Source organism: Sciurus vulgaris, assembly GCF_902686455.1.
Source record: "Sciurus vulgaris genome assembly, chromosome: 2".
Classification (NCBI taxonomy): domain Eukaryota; kingdom Metazoa; phylum Chordata; class Mammalia; order Rodentia; family Sciuridae; genus Sciurus; species Sciurus vulgaris.
The window spans coordinates 101,814,325-101,828,372 of record NC_136462.1 but is presented as its reverse complement, the minus strand read 5'-3'; the positions used below and the strand labels follow the sequence as shown (position 1 = coordinate 101,828,372).

Sequence of the window (14,048 nt, the reverse complement as noted above, 5' to 3'; positions counted from 1 at the left end):
GTAGCTTAAAATTTATATTTAGTCCTCACATTTCTGCACTGTTCTACAGAATTATTGAATGAAATAAATTTTACATTTCATTACTTGTTTTAAAGTTTTTTATTAGCCAGATTGGTGAATGTTTCTAAAACACTTGTTGGAATGATGTTTTGGATATGCTTTATCATTCTGAAATTGATATGTTTATATTTTATCACATCACTCAGAAATGTTTTAGCATGCTACATTATTTTTACTTATTATTATTATTATTATTTTGCACTACTATTGAACCCAGAGGCACTCTACCACTGATCTACATCCCTAGTCCTTTTTATTTTTTATTTTGAGACAAGGTCTTGCTAATTGCTTAACACTTCACTAAGTTGCTGAGGCTCGCCTCAAACTTGGGCTCCTACCCCAGAGTAGCTAAGTAGCTGGTATTATAGGCATGTGCCACCAGACCCAGCTTAGCATGTTACTTTTAAAAGAATTTTGGTTTGAGAAATATAATGTATATAGGTAAAAATAGGATTTTTACATACTTGGCTAAGCATTATTGAATATTGTGTCTGCCCAACCCATAACATGTAAAAACAGGGATTACTATTATAGTCATTTATTGTCACTTTTCTATATGACTTATGGCCAAAATATTGGTATTTATGGTTTCAAGGCCTTTTGGTAACAAGATATTGAATAAACACTTTTCAAATTTTCAAAAAGTGATGATAGGCTAGAATTATATTAAAACAACAGTGGTTTACATTTACAATCTAAAGTACTTATTTCCAAATGATTACCAACTTTGTTGTGTGTTGGATAAATTCAGAAATTATTTTAAAAATAGTGTTCCTAAAGAGTAATTATAAACATGAATAACATCATACAAATTGATGGATCTTCCATATTGACAAGCCAAAAATAACTTAAATGTCCAACAATATAGAGCTGACTAAATGTATTATGGTGTATGTATACAACAAATATGATGTGGTTATTAAAAATAAGATCTTGTAAATATACAATGACATAGGAAGAAATTTACATATGCTGTTGATGGAAAATATCTAGATTTTTAAAAGTATAATCCCATTTTTTATAAAATTACAGATTTCTTAATGTCTGCTTTTGATGATAATCACTTTAAAAATTACTGTAAAACCTATTACTGTACTGGAAAGAAAACCCTTTTTTAAAACAGTAATCAAAATTGCTAAAGAAAATGTCAATAACAGATAAGGTTATCTAAATAGTTTTTTTCCTATGTGCTGTGGTTCAGACCTTAAGTGACCCACAAAGGCTGTGAGCTAAAGGCTTGGTTGCCAGCCTGCAGTGCTACTGGGAGGAGGTGGAACCTTCAGAAGGTGGGCCTGGTAGAAGGAAGTTAGGTCCTTGGAGTGTGCTCTTGAAGGGATGTTGTGACCAAGGACCCTTCTGTCCACTTTTTCTCTTTGCTTCTATGTGGTAAGAAGCTTTGCTCCATCATGTGCTCCCTGCCACCATGTTTTGCCTTGCCACAAGGCCAAAAATTACAGAGCCAAGCCACCACAGGCTGAAACCTCTGAAACCAGGAGCCAAAATAATATTTCCTCCTTATAAGTTGTTTTTTTCTCAGGTATTTTGTTAGAACAGAGGAAAGCTGATTATCATAACATGTATATTTTTTAATAAAGAGAAGCATATCAACAAAAATAATACATACCTGAGTTAAGGAAAATTCTTAAAGATAAAAACAAAATGAGAGCACAGTTGTAAAGAGGTCAGGCAAAGGCTGAAAAGGCATTTGTCAATCCATGGGAATTTCTAGTTTTAATTTTAACCACTACTTAGGTGACTAGAGAGAATACTAGGTCCAAGGCTACGATGGGATGTTGGAGACTGCTGCATAAATCCATGATCCCCTCAGAGCTGCATATTCAGTGAAAAAGTAAATCAAAGCAAGGGCTACATTCCACAGACAGGCAGAATGGAATATCTGCCTTCGCTGGTCTCAGTCCTGGAATGAAAAACTTTGAAGAGGAAGATTGTGCTTACAAAAGGTCTTATGGGTAGTATCCCTGGATACCTGGCAGGCACAAACCAAAATCTTCTCTTAAAGAATGCGTCTTCACCTCCTTTCTCACAGGATCCTCACTGGTGACATTTCACACAAGCACACACAATCCCAAGGCATGCAAGAAAGCAGGAAAGCATCAGCAGAATGAAAAGCAGGGTAATAAAAAGATTTAGAAGTCAGAATTGCAGATGCAGAAAGTAAAACAAGCATTTTTTTAAATATAGAATTTTAAAATATGAAAAATAATCAACTATACAAATGACTAATTTCTTTTTTAAAAGAACCAAACCAACTTCCGGAATTGAAAAATATAAACACCAAAATTAGAAACTCAGTGAGCAAGGTGAGTAGCTTATTAGAGACTGATGAAAAGAAAACCAGCAAACTAAAAAACAAAAGCTATAGAAAGTGTCCAGCATGAGACCAGAGATGTAAAGAATCACAGGAAATATAGAACCTCTGACAAACATCTAATCAGTGTTCCAGAAGGGGCTAAGATGAGGAAACAAAGTATTTTGAAAGATAAGTTTGACCATCTTTCAATACATAAAAGATGAGAATTGTACTCAGATACAGTGTAGGATTTGGGGGAAAATTCACTCCTAAAAGTAATAATTTGTTGCAGAATATTAAAAACAAAAGGATCTTAGGGAAAAAAATAGCAGAGAGAAAAAAGACAGTGACAGAAGAGCAGCTGACTGACTTGTCAGCTTCATCAAAGGAAGCCAAGAGACTACAAGATAACACCTTCAAAAATACTGAAAAGAGGAGAAATCAAGCTAAAATTGTGTACTCAGCAAAACTATCTTTCAAGAAAAACAGTGGTCCATTGAGAGGCTAACCAAAGTCAAAAGCTGATCTTTCGAGAACAGTATCAAAACTGACAAATTTCTAGTAAGAAAAAAAGAGGCAATGAAAATAAAGAAATAAAGGACTCATAGATAGCAAAGAGTCAAAGAGTTGATAATCTAATAACAAACATTCTTTAGCACAATCATAAAAATTATCAAAAGAAATCAAATATGGTCTAAATAAGTGGGAGATAGATATAACTTGATAAATAGTTACAACTTTATGAATGTTCTCAAATTTATATGCAAGAACAAAAAACCCACAGACCAAGGTAGGAGAACCTGCCCAACTAAATGTTAAATCTTTTTATAACACTGCTATACAATTTCATATTCTGTAGTAACAGATGCTCCAGGTAATAGAGATCAGTGAGAAAGGGGCAAATTCACAATGACATTGGAACAGTTGGATATCAAAATAGAAAAACACAAAAACTGTCACCTATGGCAAACCAAACACAAAAATGAAAAATAAAAGTATTAAAGATTTAAAAAGTTGTATGAAACTATAAATTTTGAAAAAATATAGGTAAATAATTTTATTTCCTCTGGTTAGGAAATATTGATTTAAAGGAAAACACAGAAACTATTTTCTTTAAGGGAAGTGCTTCCTAATTTGATAGTATTAAAAGAAGAACTCAATGTTCATCAGAAAACACTTAAAAATAGTAACAAGGCAAGCTACAAATAAGGAAAAATTATTTGGAACACAGAGCTAACAAAAGAATACTTCCTAGATAGATATAAAACTACCTAGAATCAAAATGAAAATAAAAGTTATAAAAGCCAAATAGGTATTTTATCAAATATAAAGACCAAGACCCATATTGCTACCTATTCCACTATTGATGGATATTTAGGTTGCTTCTAATTTGGGATAATTATGAGTAATCATGCTATATAGTTTTGTTCATGTTTCTTGGTATACAACATTTCCATTGTACGTTGATAATTCTGAAAAGACTAAATAGTTGGTTATATGTTACTTTGTACTGATGTACATTACATACTAAAATAATGTAAGAAACTCTCCTAAATTAACAGATAGTGAATGGTATTATCTTAATTTTACTTTCTTTTATTATTACTGGTGGTAAACACTTTTTCATATTTTAACTTGAATTTTTTGCACATTGCATTTGATTATCTTTACCCATTTTTCAATTTGTATGGTACTTATTGATTTATGAAAGTTATTTATTAAAGATTATTTTAATCTTTGTATTATTGGTAGAAAAAGATGATCTTTACAGTTTGTTTACTTTTTTATTGTTTGCAATTTTTAATGGTCTTTAAAATTTTTATTATAAATTTAAAATATCACTTAAAATTTCAGAAAATCAAAATTTGAATTTCGAAGTTCAACGATAGATAAAGATCATTTTAATTCCCTCTTTCAAAGTGTTGTTAGCATTTTGGTGCATATTCTTTGTGTCTGTGTTGATATACTTGTGTGTGTATATATATATGTAGATTAGTATGTATGTTTATATACATATATATTTAAAATATCTTTATATATTCAAGCACACATGTTTATAAGGTTTTTTTTTGCATAATAGGTACCTTTTTTAACCAATTAATATACCTTACACTATCATTTAAAAATATTTAAATGGTATCTTATTGTATAAATATGCCAATTTTTAATTCAACAGATATTTACCAAGTGTATAACAGCATCATTTTTTTAGGCACTGGGCACAAACAATGTAGGAAATATATGTTATATAAGCACCGGGAAGAACCAGTGCAAGGGAGAGGACAGAGAGTGACGGGTTGGTGCGGGGGCACAGGATGCTCAAGGAGGACATCAGAAGTGAACAGCCATATGTTGAGTATGGGAAGTCACTGCGATTTGGGGGGCAAAATCAAGTGCAAGTCCGCAGGGTGAGATTTTTTGTTTTGTCTTTGAAATCAGTCTGATGTTGGTTAACATTAAGGTCATTTCTAATTATTCAAAATTTTAAGCAAAATTGGAGAAGCTGTCATGTTAAATAAACTATTTGCTTAATGTCTGCAGGTGTTCTGTTGTGTCTTAGTTTTCAAACTCATTTTTTTCTTGTATGTTTCTGTAACTGCAATAGGAAGATGTGAGTATATATCAAAGGATGTTCATCTAGTGCCTTCTTGTTCCAGAAGCCTAATTAAAATTTACTTGGAGAAAAAAAATAAATTTCACAAAAATAGAATTTCAAAGACTATCAGAATATAAAATGTTCTATTTTTAATTAGTTTTTTATTTTTACAGACTTCATTTTGATTCCTTGTTTACAAATAGGATACATCTTTTCTTTTCTATGGTTGTGCACAATGTAGATTCATACCGTTTGTATAATCATACATGTACATAGGGTAATGATGTCTGTCTCATTCCACCATTTTTTCATACTGCCCCCAATTTCCCTCTACATAATCTAAAGTTCCTCCATTCTTCTCTCACCCCCACCCTCCCACCCCCATTATATATCATAATCCACCTTCAGGGAAAACATTCAGACTTTGATTTTTTGGGATTGGCTTATTTCACTTACCATGATATTCTCCAGTTCCATCCATTTATCTGCAAATGCCAATATTATTTTTCTTTACGGCTGAATAATATTCCATTGTGTATATATACCACAGTTTCTTTATCCATTCATCTGTTGAAGGGCATCTAGATTGGTTCCACAATCTAGTTATTGTGAATTGAGCTGCTATAAACATTCATGTGGCTTCGTTACTGTAGTATGCTAATTTTAAGTCCTGTGGGTATAAACTGAGGAGTGGTATAACTGGGTCAAACAGTGGGTCCATTCCAAGTTTTCTGAGGAATCTCCACACTGCTTTCCAGAGTGGCTGCACCAATCTGCAACTCCACCAGCAATGTAAAAGTGTGCTTTTTCCCCACATCCACCCCAACATCTATTATTTGTGTTCTTGATAAAAGCCATTCTAACTGGAGTAAGATGAAATCTTAGAGTTGTTTTAATTTGCATTTCTCTAATTACTAGAGATGTTGAACACTTTTTCAAATATTTATTAATCGCCTGTGTATCTTTTTCTGTAAAGTGTCTGTCCAGTACTTTGGCCCATTTATTGATTGGATTCTTTGTATTTTTGGTGTAAATTTTGGACGTTCTTTATAAATTTTGGAGATTAGTGCTCTATCTGAGGTGACTGTGGAAAAGATTTTCTCCCAACTCTGTAGGCTCTCTAAAATGTTCTATTTAGAAAGGAATTTTTATAGCTAAGACAAAACTATCGACAAGACATTTTTAACTTTTCTTAATGGTGCTTACCTTTTTATGACACCTTGACATCATGTAGCATTTAATACAATAACTTAAAAACCAGAACTTTGATGCACAAATATTTTTCCCCCTTAGGTTGCTGATGCTAATTCTTCCCCAACCTTTTAATGTCTTGCCTGTGAAAACAAATGGAGTAATGTTGGCTTTCATATTCTTCTATTTGATCTGGAAAACCTTGTTAAACTTTTGCTGCCGACTCCACTCAATGCTGTTGACCCTTCCAATTCATTCTATGGTAGTGAAATCCTGAGGAGAGCCAAGAGCACAGTAGAAAAGAAGACACTGACAATAAAAAGAAATAAAACTGCTAGTGGTTCTCTCTCAGCAGAGGCACAAGCCAAGCCTTTCAGTGATGGCTTGACCCAAGGAGACAATGCTGTCAAATTCATAGAAGAAAATGATGATATTAAAAGCCAGAAGAAAATGAAGAGCTCCAAGAAGAAGCATACCAAACAATCAAGACACGTTGATGCCAACCTCACAATAGACACAGCTAAATTGTTTCTGTCTTGCCTTTTGCCATGGGGAGTGGATAAAGAATTAGATAATCTCTGCATTAGGCATCTCAATATTTTAAAGCTTCAGGGTCCTGTTTCCTTAGGGCTTGCTTCAAATGAAGACCACTTTTCATTGATGCTGCCAGGTTGGGATTTATGCAATACCGAAATGAAGAAAGAGTACTCAAGAGTAAATTTATTTTCCAGAAAAGTTTTGGACTTGTCGAATAAATACACAGCCACTCTTCCAAACCATGTTGGAACACCAAGAGGACTGGAAAATAATTGTGACACTTTGGAAGAATCAAAACCATAGGTTATTTATTGAACAGACTCTTTTTAGTTAATAAACTAGTCAATATGCCTTCAGAATTGACCTGTGATTTTGGCAGGTAAGACATGCCTAGAGATTTTGACTATTCTAATCTGGGATGTTTGAAAAATTATTAGTTGCAATATTCAGCTCTCTAGTGTTCCTTTCTTCCTTCTGATCGGGGTAGATATGCAAAAACTTATTTGGTTCAAAACATAATTAAGGTGGGATTCTATATCATGTATAGCCAGAAAATGAGAAATTATTCTCTATTTTATATGATGTATCAAAGTGCATTCTACTGTCATGTATAACTAATTAAAACAAATTTAAAAATAAAACAATAAAAATAAATACATTTTGAAAAACACAATTAAGGAAATCTTTTCAATCCTTTGGAATTAGAGAATAATTTGGCCATACATGTACAAGTTTTAAAATTAATTTATTCAACAAATATTTAGTGTACTCTAAATATGTGTGAGGAATTTCATAGTACTAAATGTTTAAGGAGTAAGTAGGTATGTATAATATTTATATATATGTGTGTTATAGACATCTTCAAATTAATTGTACATGATATGAATTAAGTATGAGCAAATCATATGTAAATAAATGCTTATGAAGATATAATTATAAGGAATGGAAAAGTTTGAAAATTCCATCTATCAAATCATATTAAATATATGTTTTGGCATGGTAAAATAGAAGAGATTCTCCAGTAATTTATTATAGAAAGTACAGTTTCCTAATAATGATAGCTATTGTTTCTTAGGTGTTGAACATTTGCTACTCACTATGTAATCCCCTTACATACATTGTTTCATTTACTGTGCACAGCAAAGTTGGGCATTAGTATTTTTTGTTTTGCTTATTGTAGTGGGGGGTATTGAAGCTCATAGAAAGTGTAAAGCCCAAGGTTAATTCAGCTTCTGAGAAGCAGGACAGGCTAAGCATAGAACAGTCCCAGAGCTTCTTCAGTACTAAGTATAGCTCTGTGTTTTACCAAGTGCTTACTTATTAAATTATGTCCTTTGCACTGGCCTACAGAAGAAATTTAAAATGAACTTATGATTTGGGTAGGGACTCATTCAAATGATAAACATGCTCTACATGAAAAAAAAGAAAACACTTAAATAGAGGAAAGGCTTAAGGAAGAACATTGGTCATGTGAATAAGTAGGTCAGGTGGTCAGGGTAGAGAGTGACAGAGTGGGATGAGTCCATCAGAAGGCTTTTCTAGAAGAGATGCTGTTTGCATTGCCTGTGACATGGTAGATGGTCCTTGACATTTCTGTTCTTTGACTGGAGCTCAGTTCAATGCATATCTGCAAGCGCAGTGTAACAGAGGCCCTGCCCTCAAGTGAACCTATAGTCTGGTGGAAGTGTAAATGAATTCTATCAGATTCACCATTATGCCTTTTTCCATTATAGTGTTTCCATGTTACAAGACCTTTAATTTTCAGTTTGTTGGTCCTAAAATGAGCAAACAAGAAATGGGTAAATTTCTGATTCATATGTGCAGTTTTCCTCTATTTTTTTTTTTTATTTTAAACGCCTAAATCTTTTTTTTTTTTTTTTTTTTTTTTTATTTCAAATAGTCTTTTTTTTCTTAACTTTTCTGTTACTAAGATCACACACACCAAACAATGGAGGGAAAAAAAAGGGGGCAATGGGCCTGGAGTCTGAAAACCTAGGATTGAACTCCGGTTTTCTTGCCTTACTAGCTGTGTAAATTTGGGCTAGTCACTTGCCTTTTGGGGCCTTACTTTCCTCATTTGCAAAGTGAATTGGGTAGGAGCATGATTTCTAAGATTTCTTCAAACTCTTAAAAACGTGGGTTAACAAATTTTGTCTGCTTATTATAATTTCACAGAGCAGATGAGAGAGTTGGTTACAGTCTTCACTGAGTTTGTTCATGATCCATATAGGATGGAGAGGATGTATTTCATGCCCTGTAGGAGAATTTTTGGGCTTTTCAGCATGCCTTTCATTAAATGGCCTTTAAGTTGTTGCCAGTTAGTTTATTCTTTAAAATCTTTCCTAGACCTCAGGGTATAGCTCCCTGGTTAGAGCACTTGCCTAGAATGCTTGAGGCCCTGTGTTCCATCACACCCCCACACATAAAATAATTCTCCACAAGAAAAACATATTATTGAATGGAAGTATCAGAATTCATTATGCACACTTTCTCTAAGTCATTCACCCCAAATTTGATCTGCTGTTGGAACCTGGATACCTTTTTTTTTTTTTTTTAATTTAAGAAATTACAAAAATATATATTGAATTTGTTACACCAAATCTTTCCAAAAAATTTTGCCACTTCTCTAGCATTTTATTGTAGTTGTAAGTTGAGAAATTATTACATACTTAACAAGGGATATGTGATTTAAATGAAATTTAAGGAAATACATGACTATGAGAAAATCCCTCACAGTATATGAAGTTTTCCATAATTTAAACTCAGACCTAGGTTAAAGTCTGCTGGCAACTGCAGATAATTTTTTGGCAGATGTCAACATACAGGATTCAAATACTTATTGCAATAGCCAGAAGTCATATCCTTAAGTAGCAAGGTCCCTCTTATAAAAGTGGGTCACAAATAATCCTGGTTAACTAAGATTTGCCACTCAATTGGGATTAATGTTTTAGTCAGAAATAAGAATTACAAAAGCAATTAATATAGAATATATTCCTAAAAATAATCTGTGTTCAGTTCCCAGATTTGCTAAGGTGGTCATTCACCCACATCTTCAATTTATTTTCTCAAATTGTTTTTCATAGTTTTTCAGTAATATTCTGTAAATCTCTCTTTTTTTTTTTCCTACAGATCCTTCAAATCAGAATCTATACATAATAAGGTGAAAAGTCCTGGGAATGATATTTTGCATATTTCAAGTGTCTATGGTTACTTTAAAAATGGTAAGGAAGTTATAGACATGGATATTATCAGATTTATTTTTTCCAATGAAATAATATTTTTATAACTGGATGGCATTGTTAAAATAAATAACATTGCATAAAACATAGATTTTTACCAAATGATATTCAAAATGCCTGAAAGTCTGAAACTTTCAGCAAAGGAAATATTTGGATATTAAATTAAGGTCATATGTGATTTATTAGGTTTATTGCATCCATATCTTTACTACTGAATGATTATTATATTAGAGAATTTTATTGTTATTTCAGAAATAGCACGTTCTTCTAACAATCTTAAATTCTTCTCAGTAATAATCTCAGTATTTAGATTTTCTTTTGGTGCCAAATGGCGCTCCTTCATCTCCATAAATGGTAGCTCTGTCACTCCAGTTGTTCAGGCCAAGAACTTTGATATCATTTTTACTTTCCCTTTCTCTCATATTTTACATCCAAAATTTGGTCATCATGTTGGTTCCACCTTCCAAATACATCCCAGAATCCTGCTGCTTCTTACCAACTCCAGGACTACTCAGTCCCCTGGTCTGAACCTTCATCCTTTGTGAGCATCTTGCCTGGATGACTACAGCAGGTTCCTGACCACCTCTCTGATCCTATTCTTGGCTCAGACCCTCCATTCCCAATTAAGCAGCCATTTTGATCTAACTCAGAACCTCCTTTTTCTTTATACAAACTTACAACGACTTCTTTTTCACTCAGAATCAGTCACAGTCCTTCTCAGAGGTCACCAGGTCACGAGGCACTATTTGCTCTGGCCACTGTACCTGTACCATCACATACTCACTCCCTCATTCCACCTACTCTCACCTTTTTTATTCTTAACCAACCATGACAGGCAGGCCCTTTGTGTTGGCTGTACCTTAGCACAAAATGTTCTTTATCCCCATACCCGTGTAGCTCACCCTGCCCTCCACACACCTCGTCCTTTAAGTCTTCTCAGATGCCACTTAATCAACAAAGGTGCCAACTGAGTGCTTCCTTAGCCCTCCCTACCCATTTTCTTCTTGTGCTATTCTTCTTAACCATTTCACTGTCACTTTTTCTATTTGTCATCTGCTGCCTGCTACTAAAATGTAAGTTTGATGAGGGTTACACTTTTAGGATAGTTTTATTCGCTGTTATATCCCCAGTTCCTCAAACAATGACTAGAAGGAATTAAACAAGTACTTTTTGAATTAGTGAATGAATAAAACTGGTGACTGAATAAAATTAAGGGATAAGTAGTGAATAGAACAATGGTTTGAGAAATAAATGAAATAGATGACTGAGGTTCAAGATCCAACTCTGTTGCTTACTACTTACTCTTTTAAAAACCTTATTTACTACATTTTAAAAGTGAGGATAAGGTCTCAGACTTGATGTGAATGTTGTTTCCAAAGTTTTGTAGTTCCTGGCGTCTTTAATGGGATGACTTGCACAATGTGCACAGAGGCACAAGACTATCAGAAACACTGCTCAAGCTTTCAAGTAAGAGCTTAGTAATAGCTTTCAATTATGGGGTTCTTAGTGTAGTCCAAGAATTATACTGATGGATTTAGACATATTATCTCATTTAATATATGAAGAACCCTACACAGTAGAAGGAACTCTTTCTTTTATCCTCAGAAGAATTGGGGTTCATAGAAGTTAGATGACTCATCATAATCAAAATTCCAATCCAAATAATTCCTAACCTTGCTTTTTCTTTCCATTCTGTCAGGTCACTTTTGACATTTATGATTACAAATATTGTTCCCTCTATGTGACCCTGGTCTGGGTTGCTGGCCTTCTCCGTAGATAGTTGCTCTTGTTAGAGTTAGTTATTTGATGTTCCCATTTTTTATAACACAGGGAAAGGTATTAGAGTTTAAGTTTTAACATGTGTTCCTGCAAAGACAGGTAATTCCTAATTAGAGCCAAGGCTTTCCCTCTTCTCCTCTGAATGCCCCACCCAAAGCAACTTAGGCAACCAATATTATTACTGAATAATATCTCTGATATTTGAGGAGGCATTTGTACCATTTAAAATTCAGTTAAGACTGAAAACACAGGATTGTTTTCTTTTTAATAATAGAGAGATGAGAGGTTAAAGCAAAGTATTTACTTCATGGTGTAAATTTTATAAAGCCATCCTGAAGAATAAATTAATACTCTGAGGCACCCATTCTAAAGGGTTGACAAGAACCAATACTTACTTCTGTCAGCAGAAACAGTGACTGAGTTATATTAGTAAGCCTGGGATGTTTTCTTTTCATCTTTCCCTCTGAAGTTGCAATTAATTCTTTAACTCACTGACATTGCCAAGAAAAGTTGGCTCTCATTTCTATCTCATATTAAAATTTTAACATCACATTAAAGTGTGCTGTGAAGTACCCCATGTTGCCGGTAAGTAGTTACAGTTGAGACCAATACTTAGCTTTGATGGTTGAGTCACAAGGTCAACAAAATGAGAGAGGGAGAAAGGAACGAGATCAAAAGATTTTCTGTTCCCTTCTGTGCTCTGGAATAAATGGAAAGTACAACTTCAGAATCATAAATCTTTATCATATATGTTTTATGTACTGTTTTCTGGTCATTTCAAATTCATTATATGCTCCTAAAGAAAAAAATAATTATATTGATAGTCAAAATTTCTGATGTATTTTTTTATATTCTAATTTTTATGTTCTAAGTATTATATCAAATACTTTCTATCACATTATCTTTGACTATTAATATGATAAAATATATATTAAAATATACAAAGTATCAATCATGGTACTATATAGGATGATGATTTAATCAAAAGTATATTGGAACAATGCTAATTTGAATAGTTGATATCAGAAAGTCAAACATGTATAAGTACATTAATTTAAATTAACAATTCAAAAGTAGCAATTTTCCAACTGGGGAAAGCCTTCATCTTTCTTCCCCATCTTATTCCTAGGATCTGTCACCTGCATAATATTCCTTAGCCATCAGAAAGTCTTAATTCATTGATTTTTCATTTGGGTGATTATATGTACATTTTCAATTAATGAAAAGATACTTATTAAGTGCTTTTTGTGTAGGGAACTTCTGGGCACTCTGTGGATCAATTTAAATAGACCAAGCCCTACTTCACCCTTAAAATTTCACATGGAACATTAAGACAGATAGAAAGGACGTTTAAAAGGGCAAACTTAAAAGAAACAATACATAACAAAATGAGTCAAATTGAAGCATTAGTGCTTTACCTATTGATCAGAGTGGAATTGCTGGCTAAGGACAAATCAAAGGAAGTCTTTTATTTGATTTTACATATGATAGATACTGATTCATACCCGGATTGAATTTCAGGAATTATTTGTATGAGGAAAGAATTGTGAAATTTGATGATCTATCTTAGGTTGGCAAAGAGGTACAAAGATGGATTTAAGTTGTAAAATGAATGTGATTATTGTATTTGTGTATTAATACGTCTAAAAGTACATGTGTACATGTATGTGTATATACTCATTTATATGTATTTTAAATTTATATAAGTGTGTGTGTATATATATATATATATATATGGATATGGATATATATTATTTCTTGACTCTGGCTATACGTGAAAATCATCTGAGCTATTTTTACAAAGTATTACTGCCTTCCCCACCCTGACCCCTAGACCTACTAAATCAGAAACTCTACAGGATTGAACCTAGGCATTGGTGTTTGCACAAACAATTTTCCCAGGTGGTTACAATGTGCAACCAGGGATAAGATCATTGTGTTACATCATTTCTAATACTCTGTGGGCATTAATGTGTTCTGTGTATTTCTAGGTAAGAATGAATCTCATACACCTGAGGCTGACCTTCCACTTTTGAAGCTAATCTCATGTTGGCGAGACCAATCTGTGCAGGTATGATATAGTCCCTGTTCTTGAAATTATTGAAAGTTTATTTCTGCTGAGAGTCATTGATACCTCCTTTACCTGACAGTACAAGTAAGTAGTTACTCATGTCTTCTCTGAACTTCTGGACTTGCATTTTAACATGCCTAATGTAGAGCAGAGATGAGGCCAAAAAAAGAAGGAAAAATCAAATATGCAAAGGTGCACCAAGGAAGGGACATGAATAAACTGGGGTGAAGTGTGGGGCTTGTTGGTGTTATAGGTAACTACTTG

At 33.4% G+C, this 14,048-nt stretch overlaps 2 protein-coding genes across 3 annotated transcripts in view; both read left to right on the top strand.

The window, feature by feature from the left end:
• WDR72 (WD repeat domain 72) overlaps window positions 1-6,379 on the top strand; it is a 143,767-nt gene extending 137,388 nt beyond the window's left edge. Inside the window, exon 18 of the mRNA XM_079129918.1 lies at window positions 6,261-6,379. Coding sequence (XP_078986044.1) covers window positions 6,261-6,268 — 8 coding nt within the window. The 3' untranslated portion in view covers window positions 6,269-6,379. The remainder of the gene's footprint in view (window positions 1-6,260) is intronic.
• A 577-nt stretch (window positions 6,380-6,956) lies between these two features.
• LOC306655496 (WD repeat-containing protein 72-like) overlaps window positions 6,957-14,048 on the top strand; it is an 87,196-nt gene continuing 80,104 nt past the window's right edge. For both annotated transcript variants that reach the window (XM_079130011.1, XM_079130010.1), the window contains exons 1-3: window positions 6,957-7,074; window positions 9,825-9,916; window positions 13,705-13,784. In XM_079130011.1, coding sequence (XP_078986137.1) covers window positions 7,043-7,074; window positions 9,825-9,916; window positions 13,705-13,784 — 204 coding nt within the window. In that variant the 5' untranslated portion in view covers window positions 6,957-7,042. The remainder of the gene's footprint in view (window positions 7,075-9,824; window positions 9,917-13,704; window positions 13,785-14,048) is intronic.